General features: G+C 39.2%; 1 protein-coding gene across 1 annotated transcript in view; it reads left to right on the forward strand.

The window, feature by feature from the left end:
* Positions 1–2093: 2093 nt before the first annotated feature.
* The window catches only part of COP1 (COP1 E3 ubiquitin ligase), a gene marked incomplete at both ends in the record, with an annotated part of 171437 nt that continues 160150 nt past the window's right edge, over positions 2094–13380 (forward strand). The window contains 2 exons of the mRNA XM_084250064.1: positions 2094–2512; positions 12282–12341. Of these exons, the coding sequence (XP_084106190.1) occupies positions 2094–2512; positions 12282–12341 (479 nt within the window). The remainder of the gene's footprint in view (positions 2513–12281; positions 12342–13380) is intronic.

The raw sequence follows: 13380 nt of genomic DNA on the forward strand, positions 1-13380 counted from the left end.
GTAACATTACTCATGTATTTTTCCAATTCAATTTTTCCATAAGCTTCCTGAATGTAGGAGTAATGTTTTATGTACATTTCTATCTCTTCTTTGCCCAGTCCAGGCCTATTGTAATAAGTATAGCAAGTATTGATCAGATTTATTATATTCATTTATGTATTCCTTTATCAAAAAACTAATGAAAGTCCACTGAGAACCAATAAGGTCTTTTTCTTTTTTTTTTTCATGGTGCTTAGTCTAGTTGGAAATAAGACTTTAAACATAGGAAAATAAAAACGAGATCAAATGTTTTATTCATTTGTTAATAAAAAAAAAGTTTATAAGCACCTATCAGGCCAGGTATGGCTTTACATACTAGGAATACAAAGCTGAAGCTGATAGGCTAGTGGAGGAGAATCATATCCAAACCACTAAAATACAATATTGTAAGAGCAAACAAACTATCCTGGGAGCACAAATAAGGGTTCAAGTATCTCTGCCAAGGAGAGTCATTAAGGCTTCACATTTCAGTTGAGTCTTGAAATGATGCAAGAGTTTGGATAACGCAATGTTCATACAGGAAGGGTGATACCTGGAAATCTGATAAGCCCTTTCCTATCTCATTATTCTGAGAAGAAACCTGAGCTAGCCACATAGGGTGAGCAGCATCGGCAGAGCAGAGGTAGATGGCAGCCTTACTATGATCGTTCACTGACCACGTGAATGGGCACCTGGTTGCTGGGCCTTCATGTAGGTTCTTCCCTTCAGCATGGACGGACGTTCTAGGGGACTGGCCCTAGTTGTCCGTATAGTTTTCAATATCCAGGACAGAATTAAATGAGATGGTCCCCGCTAAGATTCATAGAATCAGAGTTGGAAAGGATACCCAAATAGCCCAATCCAGTTGTTTCTAACAGACATTCCCCAGAACTGTGGATATCTTCAAGATGGCGAATGAAAATCCCACATTGAATTTCAATACGCCAAGAAACCTACCAGAAACTGTACATTTTCTGGTGGCATAAACTGCCAGCTCTCCTTTTATGCTAGAATTATAGGAGAGCCACAATACACCGAGGTTCTGACTGAGCTGCATTCTGACTAAGGATAATTTGTTTTCCCATCGTTATGCTCAATTGGATAAACACCTTATCCAAAATACATGTTCGGATCCATAAAACTGGTAATATTTCCTACAAATACCGATTCACCTTAATTTATTCATCACAGTGCTCTGGAATGACTTATCAGCAGAGACGCTGCAGTGCTCTTTCCACCTGCAAAGAGCTTCCAGGTTCTTCCCGTGCATCCCAGTCTACACCCTGCGCCATCAATCCGGATTGGGACGCCTCCGTCCCCAGGTCACCCCTCCCGTCTCTACCGCCTCAGGCACCGCTCAGCTTCAAGTTCAGGAATGCGGCTCGCCCCACGCATGCGCGCTACAGCGACTCCGCCCCGGGGCCGCTCTTCTCCCACCTGGAGCTGGAGCTGGGATCCCGGGCAACCCCGAGGGTCGTCGCCCAGGCCGCATGCGCGCGGTCGCATTTGGCGCCCTTTCCCCTTATCCCGCGACCCCTCCGCCACCCTGCCCCTCCATGCCACTCTTTTCAATCCTTTCACCCGACTGAGACGGCCTGCCCTCCGTACGCGAAGGAGACGGGCTTCCGACTTCGGCGGCGGCAGCGGCTAGGCCGGCGCCGTCTCCCGGCGCGCCGTGCGCGTGTGAGCGGCGCCGGGCCGCGTCTGAAGTAGCCCGCTCCGCCGCTTCCGCCCCTTCCGCCGCTCGCGCACGCGCACGGCCGGCCCACGGCGCGCCCGGGTTGGCTGCCGCAGCGGCGCGGCGGGGCGGGGGCGCGGGCGCGGGCGGCGGCGGCGGCCTCGAGAGCGGTAGTGGTTTCTACTCCGCTTTATTAGTTTCCTCCGCCCCCTCCCGTCGGGCGCTGTTGTGTGGTTGCCTGAAAAAAATCAACTTTATTGTTCCTCAGCCCCACCTCCCGGCGCGGCGCGCGTCCTCAGGATGCACTGAGGCGGGCGGGGAGGGGAGGCGGGGAGGCGGCGGGTCGCGGTCGCGGTCCCTCTCCTCCGAGCGCCCGGCCGGAGGGGGGGGAGTCACGATGTCTGGAAGCCGCCAGGCCGGGTCGGGCTCCGCCGGGACCAGCCCCGGCTCCTCGGCGGCCTCCTCGGTGACTTCCGCCTCCTCGTCCTTATCCTCTTCCCCGTCGCCCCCGTCCGTGGCGGCTTCGGCGGCGGCTCTGGGGTCCGGCGGGGCGGCCCAGGCCACGGGCTCCGGCGGCCTCGGGGGCCCGGTGCGGCCTGTGCTCGTGGCGGCCGCCGTGTCCGGCAGCGGCGGCGGGAGCGGCGGCGGGACGGTGTCCGCGGGCCTGTCCCGGATCAGCTGCGCGGCCAGGCCCAGCGCCGGCGGAGGAGGCAGCAGCTCCAGCCTCGGCAGCAGCAGTAGGAAGCGACCTCTGCTCGCTCCCCTCTGCAACGGGCTCATCAACTCCTACGAGGACAAAAGCAACGACTTCGTCTGGTGGGTTCGAAGCGAGCTCCTTCCCCCCCCCCCCCCCACTGGGTTTCGAGTTCTTGCTGCTTGGACTGGTGGGGTCCAGGGGGAGGGTGGTCTGTGCCGGGCCAGGTCGGCGTCTGCAGAGACCTTCAGGCTGTTGGTTGATGGGGTGAGATGGGGGAATGTCGGGGTCCCGGGGCAGGTGGAGGTTCTACGGAGGTAAGTGCTGATGAGGACGACGCGAAGAGCACTTACGGAATCCGAACTAATATAGGGAGGGGCAGGAGATAGAAGGTCAAATAAATGTGCATACAGGAGGGAAAGTTGGGAAGGGAGGCAGGGCCTTGAATTTTCTGTCTGGTGAATTTCTCCCTTGTCAGTCCCTGGTGGCTTTTAGTGAATTACAAGTGAATTACGCTTGTAAAGGGGGAGGCTGGCGCTTCCTGGGATGCAGAGGCATGGAGTTGTTGTGGTTCAGAATTACTGATTGAGAGTATGAGATGGTGTTCTAAACATGGGTATGGGTGTTTGAAGGAAAAGTAGTGTTTACTCTAAGTATCTAGGCTGTGTACGTGTAACTATAACCCCTCATTTCAGAAGAGGCCACTTTTAAGTCTGCTGTGGAGGGAACTGTAGTCGTAAAAGTCTGCTGTGGAAAAGTTCACTTCTCAACCGAATGTCTATCATCCATGTGTCACATGTAACTGTATACTGGTTTCACACAGTGTACTGGAAGTATTGATTTGACAAACTTAAGTGTTAGACATTTTCTTATCATATTTGGCATCATAAATGATACATAGTAGTATCCGGTTGTGATAGTTGGTATAGAGGGATTAGCTATATTAAGTGAAAAATGGAAGTTGGCTGTCTTGCTGAGAGTGTTTTGGGATTAGTAAGATTGAGAAAGGAATTGCTTTCAGTTGTGTGAGAAATGGTAGGCTTTTGTTTTTTTCCTCTGGCGGAAATTGTTGATAGACTTAAAATATTAGTGATGTGGGATGTTGATTCACTTCAGGATTGAAGATGACCTGAGTTGGAATCATTAAATATACTTGGGTTAAAAGCAAAGTATACTTGGAATTATAGCAGGGTTGTGATTAGACTTACAGTTTCTAGTTACGTGAAAATGTCATTCATATTTTTGCTTCTGTTTTAAATTATTCTGAATTCAGAATTCATTTTTCATTGAAGCTTTGGGGCTGTGATTGTTGTTTATAAATTATTTTAACAGCTTATCGCTTAGATTTAAGAGGGTTCCCTCTTACCCACCCGGTATTAGTGTCCTATGATAGAGGATAAGTTAATAAAATGAAGTGATAGTTTTCAGAATTGTCTTTTTTTGCCACTATTTGCATTTTGATTTTCAGCAGACTGAAGGAAAACAAACATGTCAGGATTCACATATGTATTCTACATCCACATATGTACTCTTAAATAGTGTAAAAGGTATTTACAATAAGGGATTAATCATTCATTGAAAACTTATTTAGCATTCACTGGCTACCTGGCCCCCTATGAGTTTCATTGTGCTTATTATATGCCATTTTATAGGGAATGGGAGAGAAGTGAATTACTATAAATAATTGGCACTGATCTTTTTTTAGGGATAAGATTATTAAAATTTTTATCAACCTGTGAACCTAATTTTTAAAAATTTCAGTCTAGTCTCTGGTCCTAAACACGTTGTTTAGATTATTCTGTTTTATTCTGTATTCTAATATGACAGTGTCCAGTGGTGAGAACCTTTAGTTAAAAAGTATTTCATTTTCTGAGAATCTCATTAGTCTGCTCCTCCTTCTGGTGAGATTAAACATTGAGAAGAATTTATGAATGGGACTCAGTTTTCTAAATTTTCAAGCTAGATTTGATTTGGCCAGTCTTTTGGGGTTAGGATGATATGGATTAAGCAAGACCTAAGGAATCCTTTTCACTTCTAATTGGCTCTGATTAGTGTTGGTCTTGCTTTATATACTCCAAGGTCAAATTGAACCAATCCAGGTTACTCTATTAGTTCTAAGTGAACTGAAGTTTAGTTATTAATAATTCCTTATTGATCACATTCTGCAGATATATTTAACTTCACATTTTATTTTATCCTTAGAGCAACTGTGTGAAGTTAAATAGACCTTATAGTTTTAATGTAGTATAATTATATTCCCATGGAGGTACAGAGAAGTTAAATTTTAACTGTTTGAGATCTGACAAGTAAGGAGAAACTTAGAAGTCAGATCTCCCAATGCCTAACTTAGTACTTTCTTTGATGGGTTGGAAAATTTCAGATTTTTAAGTTCTATTAAGTGCATTCAGCTTAGTGGTTCTTAAATGTGTTAGATTGAAGGGAAACAGCTGTTTCACAATTACATTAGGTCATTTTTTGTCCCTCACTACTCCCTCTTCTCTGCCTGTCTGCCTACCCACATCCCAAGAGGACATGTCAGAATTAGAGGCCTGGGTGGGCAGTGTAGTTTGCAATCTTCCCTCAGGATAATGACATATCCTCTCCTCCTTGAGAACATTTGACTTAAAATCAGATGCCTAATTTTCAGTAACACATTCACTTCTATTGACTTACGTCACATCTGAAAGTAAGTTTATTTAATTGCAGAATGCAGGAACATTGTTTTGGATTTATTGTTTTTCACTTTAATATTTCACACGAGGGATTGAAAGTATTGTCTAGGTGTAGATAGTTCTGTTTAAATAGGCAATCTGTAGTACATGAGAGCGTATTTAACTTGAAATTGGATGAACTTTGACATTCAAAGGAAATATTTGTTACTTTAGTTCTTGAAATTTTTCTTTCATAGTCCGGTTAACTAAACTATAAATCTAACCTGTATTTGAAGATAGTTTCTTTCAATCTGTCATATAACTACTGACTCTTCATAGCTTTTCCATTAGAAATGATCTTTTCTACCTCTACAACTACCAGTTACTTTCCAGTTATGCCTCTTGTAGAAAGGTTAACTAACTCCAGTCATCTGCCTGATAGAAAATAGGTAGGATCTACATTAAATGAACCTACCATTCAGTGAATATGTGACTGCCTCCCTTATGTCAAACTATAAATAATAGGCTCTGTCATAGGGGCTCATGATTTGATGTGAAGAATCACTTTTAACCACATAATTATAACACCTGGTATCATTGCTTCTGTTAGTACACGGCAAATACTCTTCTGAATTCAGACTTTGTCCGCAGTCCAAAATATAGTACTCTAGGCAGCCGTTACTTTTTAATCATGTTTAGCACTAAAGATAAAACTTGACTAATCCTGTTACTTAAGTTTTTCATCCTACTGAAAAGTGAAGTGAAATAGGGGTATCTTAGAGCTTGTCATGATGAAGGTAAATTTGATGATACTTAAGGTTAGGGACTTGTGTACAATGTATTTGTTACTGGGTATCAGGGTGAAACATTTTTGGAAGACATTGAGTTATAGGTTATAATTTCCCCTGTGGTAGTTAAGAAAGTAAGTTAAAGGTTTAACTAGTTTTAGTAGACCTTTATGAGCTTATAAATAGGACTAAATGTAATATAAAGAGCTACTAAAGCATATTCAATCACTGTAACAAACTTTACAATTCATTACATTAACATCAGTCAAGAAATTCCTTGAATCTGCAAAACTGGGAATTTGATGATTCTTTTGCATTGTGCCATTCAGCCATCAATGATGGTGAAAGGTATGCTGCAGAAGATGTCAAATCATAGCAGTTCATTATGAATCATCTGATTATCAGGTGGTACATCATCAACATCATTGCCAGCAGAAGACTTAAGTGAATTCAGTGATAGAGAAAATTAAAGAGATAATTTTGAAGCAGTATATGAAGACTATTTACTTAAGTTCTATAAATTGAGAGGGAGGTATTTGTTCAGTAAAATATATTAGTTGATCATATTCTACCTTAGAATTGCCATTGATTAAACTAACTGCAGCCTTGGGCCTCCCCAGTGGCGCAGCGGTTGAGCGCTGGGTTGCGAAGCTGCCCGCGGCCGGTTCGATCCCCGGCTGCTCCCCGGCCACTGGAGGAGGGTCCCGCATGGCGCGCAGACCTCTCCTGCCGCCCGCTGCTCCCCTCAGCAGTGTACTTCGGTCCTTCTGCCTGCTCTGCTCCCCGCTCTGGCTCTGGTGAATTCTCTCACCCTCCCGCGCTTCTGACTGTACCCAGTGCATGTATAAACAAAACAAACAAACAAACCAGCAAACAAATAAATAAAGCATGCCTCTATAAAAAAAAAAAAATAAAAAAAAATAAAAATTAAAAAAAAAAATAAACTAACTGCAGCCTTAAACTTTGTAGCTCATTTTTTCAGGTTGCATTTGCATGTTTGTTCTTAGAGGTTATTTCTTTTTGTTTTTAAACAATTATTTTAATATGCAGTCCTTTTCCTCAGAAAACTTTTATAGCTTGGGAGAAAGGGAGTTGACATGGGATTAATCTCTTTTTCCTATTAAAATTTGTTTAATACAAAATAAAATATTCTTAAACTCTTGATTTGTTTTTGCACGTGGTGGCTCCCATCTTCGCTCACCGTCTTGCTTGTTCTTTGTGCCCCCCACCATATTTATACACATATATGTGTGTACATATGTGTATATATAATATATATAATATAATAAAATTGTTGTATATCTGCTAGCACTGATGCGTTCCAGTTTTTATCCTGTCAACACTTAGTATTTCCAGTCTTTTAACTTTTAGTTATTCTAGTACATGTGTAATAGTACTTCTTGTCATAATTTGCATTGCCTTAATTACTGATGATGCTGAACATATTTCTATATGCTTGCTTTTCATTTGCATCTCTTTTAAAATGAGTCTATTTTAATCTTTTACCCATTTTTCTCTTGTTTGTCTCGAGTTGTTAGGGTTCTTTATACAAATCTTTTGGATACACAAGTCTTTTGTCAGACATACGTATTGTGATTTTTTTCTCCCAGTCTATTGCTTATCTTTTTACTTACAGCATTGTCTTTTGAAGTTTAAGTCCTGTTTATTAACTGCATCTTTTATGGTTTTGACTTGTGCTTTATTTAAGAAATTGTTATCTAACATGAAGTAACAAAAGTTTTTTTTTTTTTTTTTTTTTTTGAGTATTTTCTTCTTGAAGCTTTCTTGTGGCTAGGTGGATGATCTAGTCTTCATACTGTGTGCAGTAAGGATTGAAGAGTTTTCTTCCTCCACTATAAATATCCAGTTATTGTAGCACCTACTATTGAAAAAATCCATCTTTGTCATTGAGTTTTCTTGGAATCTTTCTCAAAAATTAATCATCATATATGTATGAGTTTATTTTCAGAATCTTTATTTCATTGCTCTGTATGCTTATTATTATGCCAGTTTCACACTGTCTTGATTACTGTATCATTGAAGTCTTGAAATCAAATAGTGTAATTTTGTTTCTTTATATCAAAATCATTTTGGTTAGTTTTTTTTTATATTTCCATATAAATTTTAGAGTTACCTTGGCACTATATTTTCCTAAAAAAAAAAAGTCTAGGGCCTTCCCTGGTGGCGCAAGGGGTTAAGACACAGCAGTATAAAGCTATCAGCAACCACTGTAGCATGAATTCGATCCCTGGCCAGGGAGGTGGCCCACATGTCACAGCAGACCTCTCCTGTCTGGCCCACTGCTCCCCTCAGCAGTGTATTTCAGTCATTCTGCCTGTTCTTGCTCCCCACTCTGTCTCTTGTGAATCCTTGTACCCTCTGCACCTTTGGCCTGTCCCCCAATTCTTGTATGCATTAATAAATCTTCTGAAAAAAGTCTAGATTTTAATTTGAATTACTTTGAATCTGTGACTCAATTTGGAATTATTGACATCTTGATAATATTGAATCTTTGAACTGTTAACCCAGTATGTGGCCAATTATTTAGGTCTTTAATTTCTTTGCAATAAGTGTTTAGATCTTGCACATATTTTATTAAATTTAGCATTTCATGTTTTTGGTGCTGTTGTAATTGTTCTTTATATTTCAATAACTATTGTTACTAGTATATAGAAATAAAATTTATATATTGATCTTTGTAACCTGTGGATTGCTAAATTCTCTTATTAGTTTAATAGTCTTTTTGGTAGAACCTTTGGGATTTTCTTCTTATAACATTTTATTTATTTATTTTAAAACAAGTTTTATTTATGCATACAAGAGCTGGGGCACAGTCCAGAGATTGGGGAACAGAACAGACAGACTGACTGAAATACACTGCTGAGGGAGCTGCGGGCAAGACAGGAGCGGTCTGCTGCACCATGTGGGTTGCTCCCTGGCGGGCTGGGGATTGAACTCCTGCTGCAGAGGCTGCAGATTGCTTCATAGTGCGGTGCTTAACCCCTTGTGCCACCAGGGATGCCCACTTTTGGGATTTTCTTTTGTTTTATTTTATTTATACAAGAGCTGGGGTACAGGCTAGAGTCGTGGGAGGGTGAGAGGATTCACCAGAAACAGAGTGGGGAGCAGAACAGGCAGACGGACTGAAAGCTTTGCTGAGGGGAGCAGGGGGCGAGACAGGAGAGGTCTGCCCCGCCATGTGGGATTCTCCCTGGCGGCCTGGAATCCCAACCAGCACTGCGGAGGCTGTGGACAGCTTCACAGCGAGTAGCTCAACCTGCTGTGCCAGGGGGAGGCCCCACCATTGGGATTTTCTTAGCAAACAATTATGTCATATGCAAATACAGACAATTTTACATCCTCGAAGTTCATATGCCCTCTTACTGATTTTTTTTTAAAGGAATTTCTTGAATTTTTTGTTTATGAGTGATTCTAAAACTACTGTAGTTTTAGTATTAGGTGATATTAGTTTGCTAGGGCTGACAGCATAATAACATACTCGGTGGTTTAAACAACAGAAATCCAGCCGTATTGATAATACAATGGCCCTTGAACTGTAAATGAAAGTCTGCCTACCCCTTCATGAAAAATTTCAGTTTTAGAGACTACATGTCCAGGATTAAGGTGTTGCCTGGTTTGGGTTTTTCTGAATCCTGTCTCCTTTATTTGTAGATGGTTATTTTCTTGATACGTTACATATGTGTTTGAAAAACACGAGTATTCTGTTGTGTGTGGGCTGGTATATCCTATATATATCTCAAATAGTTGAGTTGGTTGATGTTTGGTTTACGTTCTTTATATCCCTATTGATTTTCTATAATTATTCTCTCAATTACTGAAGGGGGAATGTTAAAAATCTTTAACCATTCCAGCTTGCAAATTTGGCTGTCTCCTTTTAATTCAGCTTTTGCTTCGTGTATTTTGAAGCTTTGTTAATAGGGCAAACAAATTTAGAGTTGGTGAATTGATCCCTTATCATTTTGAAATACCCTTCTTTGTTTCTGGTAGGATTTGCTCTGAAATCTGTTTAGTCTAATAGTAATACAACCAGCCCAGCTTTTTTCCTTTCATATGTATTATATGGTATATTTTTTTGTCCTCCTATAATTTTTAATATTTAAAGTAGGTTTCTTAGAATGTGGCTGAGATTTTCCTTTTTTAACCTAATAGGGCAGTTTGTATTTGAATTAGCTAGCTGTAGTTTAACAGTTATGCTGTGCTTGGTTTTATTATGTACTGTCTTGTTTGCTCTTTGTTTTCTAATTGACCCTTCTATTTCTTTTTTTTCCTTTCCTGCTCTCTTTTGGGTTGAGTATTTTAAAGATTTCCATTATTAACTTACTAGTGATAGTCCTCTGTGCATGGGGTGTGTGTGTGTGTGTGTGTGTGTGTGTGTGTGTGTTTGAGTTTACTGATTTTTAATTTTTCTTTCTAATAATGTTATGTCATTCTGTGTATAATATAAGAATTTTGAAATACTATGCATCCATTTTTTAGGATCCATTCCATTCCATCATGGTGAGAAGTATAAGTTCCCTATTTCTTTTCTAAAAAAAATTGAGATAAAATTCATAAACTTCCACAGTTATGTAACTTATCACTATCTGATTCCAGAACATTTTTATCACCAAAAAGTTACACCCATTATAGGCAGTCAGTCCTAATTAAGCAGTTCCTCTCCTTTTCCCTTACTTGCTTTATATCGCTTTAGATTTGCTGGTTCTGGACATTTCATATAAATGGAATTATATAATATGCAGTCATTTGTGTCTGGCATTTGTTTAGCATAAAACAAGGTTTGTCCTCTTCCTTTATTCCCAGTTTACATTCACTGAAAAAAGCTTGGCCTTTTTTTGGGACTTTAAGAGAGTGTGCAAATTTTATCCTATGAAGGCCTTGTTAAATCACCAAGCCTCACAAATGTGGTGTTGCATCAACTTAAGGGGCTAGGTAGGTTTTCTTGTTTTCATAGAGGTGTTGTATGTCTTAGCAATGACACATTTGATGGCCCTCAAACATTAAAATGCCTTTTTTTCATAAATAGATACATTCTCTATTAGTAAGTCCTGACATGTTCAGTATATTGGTTAATTTATTCTTTTTCCCTGTTCTCCAACTTTCACATCTCGGTTGTCTTCCCTATAGGTTTCACTATATCCACTTTTTAAAATTATATTTTTCCACTTGTGTTGTAGTAACTTATAAAATATTGACTCTGCCATTTGACTTTATAGCTTTATATCCTAAGATAGTATTTATGTTCAGGAGATGTTTCTTGAAGGGGTAGATAGATTTTCATTTATAGTTTAAGGGTCATTGTATTATGGGTACGGGTTGGATTTGTATGCCAGTAATGAAAACTTGCTAAATACTGGCTTAAGCAAGTGAGGATTTACTTTATCATATAATGTGACGTTTGGAGGTAGATAATCCAGGTGATATAACTGCTTAAGGAGGTCATCAAGGGTTTTTGCCTCTTACCTTTCTAGCCTGTGGTTTTTGTCTTCATGGTCACAAGATAGTTATTATCCCTGGACACTTACTTCATCAGAATGTGGAAGCAAGAATAAAGGAAAAAGATTTTTTTTTTTTTACAAGTTTTTTCTTTTTTTTCTGATAGAATTCTCACAGAGATTTTGACTATCTTTTCATTGGTCAGAACTGTGGCATATGGCCAACCCTAGTGGCAAAAGGAGGCTGGGATTTTAAATATTATACTCTTGGTCCTCTATAGGAAAACAAGGGAGAAGTTGGGAATTGATATGTAGTGCATAGTAACTGCAAATAGTAAAGAACAGTAGTTAAGAATGTCAATCTGTTATTGAATATTGGCTAAGTTACTTTCTAGCTGTGTGTTTTAGCATCTCTTAGCCTCAATTTCCTTATCTATAGTACCTCACTGTACTGTTAAAAGGATTACATGAACTTGTATATGTCATTGTTTGAATGGGTAAAATTTGTGGTATCTTAAGCATTAGCTGTCATCATCTTTATTACCTGGAAGAGTTATTGAAATTGGAATTATTATCATTAAAAAATCAGTGTACTCTGAGATGGGAAATAAAAGCATTTGAGTTTGCAGGCTGAGTGGGTGTTTTGAGTACAGAGATGGTCAAAGAAGATGGTAAACTTTCTTAAAAAGTCTTACGATTGTATTGCTTCATTAAAAATTGTGGACAAGATACTGGGTCCAGTTTAATTTACTCATTTAATTGATTTTGGAACTTCATGACTGTTTTGGTTATTATCAACAAGTTGTCATTTTACCAGCAATTCCCCAAAGTTTATTCAGCTCAAAAGAAATTTTCTCTCTCACCTGTAAGTTGTTTTTGAAGACTTAGCTATATATTGCAATATGATTTTTTCTTTTTTTGGTATTATTACTGGTGTTTTCTAATTTGTAATCACTCTAGCTAAAAAGATATTCAATCATTTTTCTGTTTTCTTTTTAGCCCTATCTGCTTTGATATGATTGAGGAAGCATACATGACAAAATGTGGCCACAGCTTTTGGTAAGATGATTTTATTTAGCTAAACAGTCTTTTGGTAGTTTTAACTGTGTATCAATGTAGCTAGTAAGAAGTTAGTTTTTGAACTAATTGTTTTTGTTTATCTTGTAATTATTTCTTTACTAATTTGTCTATAGATTGGATAGCTAAAGACATAAGCATATAGTTGGTGTATATAATCTATGAAAATTTAAATTTACCATAGGTTTTACAGATGGATTTTACAACCTTTTGTTTATTAATGTTAAAGAACTTGAATTGCTGTTTTGAAAAAGGGGGGCTGGGGATGCTGGTTAATCAGAATGAAGCATAAAGCTTCTTTACCTCACTTGTCACCTAAGTGGGAGGCCTAGTAAACTAAGCTAGGAAGGTTCAAGACATGGGTATAATTGAAAAGTCTTTTATTCTCTAATCTTTGCTCAGATTATATCATGGTACATTATTTTATGTATTTAAAATTTTTTTTTCAGTTGTGATAAAACACATTAACATGAAGTTTACCATCTGAACCATTTTTAATTTGAGTAATATTAAGTATATTCACATTGTTGTGCATTCCTCAGAACTTTTTCATCTTGAGAGACTGAAACTCTATACTGTTCAAAAATAGCTCATCATTTTCCTCTTTCCCAACCTCTATCAGTCATCATTCTACTTTCTGTTTCTCTGCATTTAAGTATTCTGCCTTATATTTTGTCTATCAGTGGACACCTGGATTGCTTCCATATCTTAACTACTGTTAATAATCCTCTTTTAAACATAGGTATTTAAATCTCTTTGATACTTTGCTTTCAGTTTTTGGTGGTATAATCTCAGAAGCAGAATTGCTGGGTCACTTGGTAATTCTATGTTTTAAATTTTTTAGAACCCTCCAAATCTGCAGTACCATTTTACATTTCCACCAGTAGTACACGAAGGTTCCAGTTTTTCACACCTTCTCCAACAGTTATTATTTCCTATTTTTTTTTAAATTATAGTTATCCTAATAAGTATGTAATCTCATATTTAATTTTTTTTGTGGTACATTCTACTTGTGATCAGT

Source organism: Talpa europaea (genome assembly GCF_964194135.1).
Source record: "Talpa europaea genome assembly, chromosome: 12".
In the NCBI taxonomy this organism is placed as follows: Eukaryota; Metazoa; Chordata; class Mammalia; order Eulipotyphla; family Talpidae; genus Talpa; species Talpa europaea.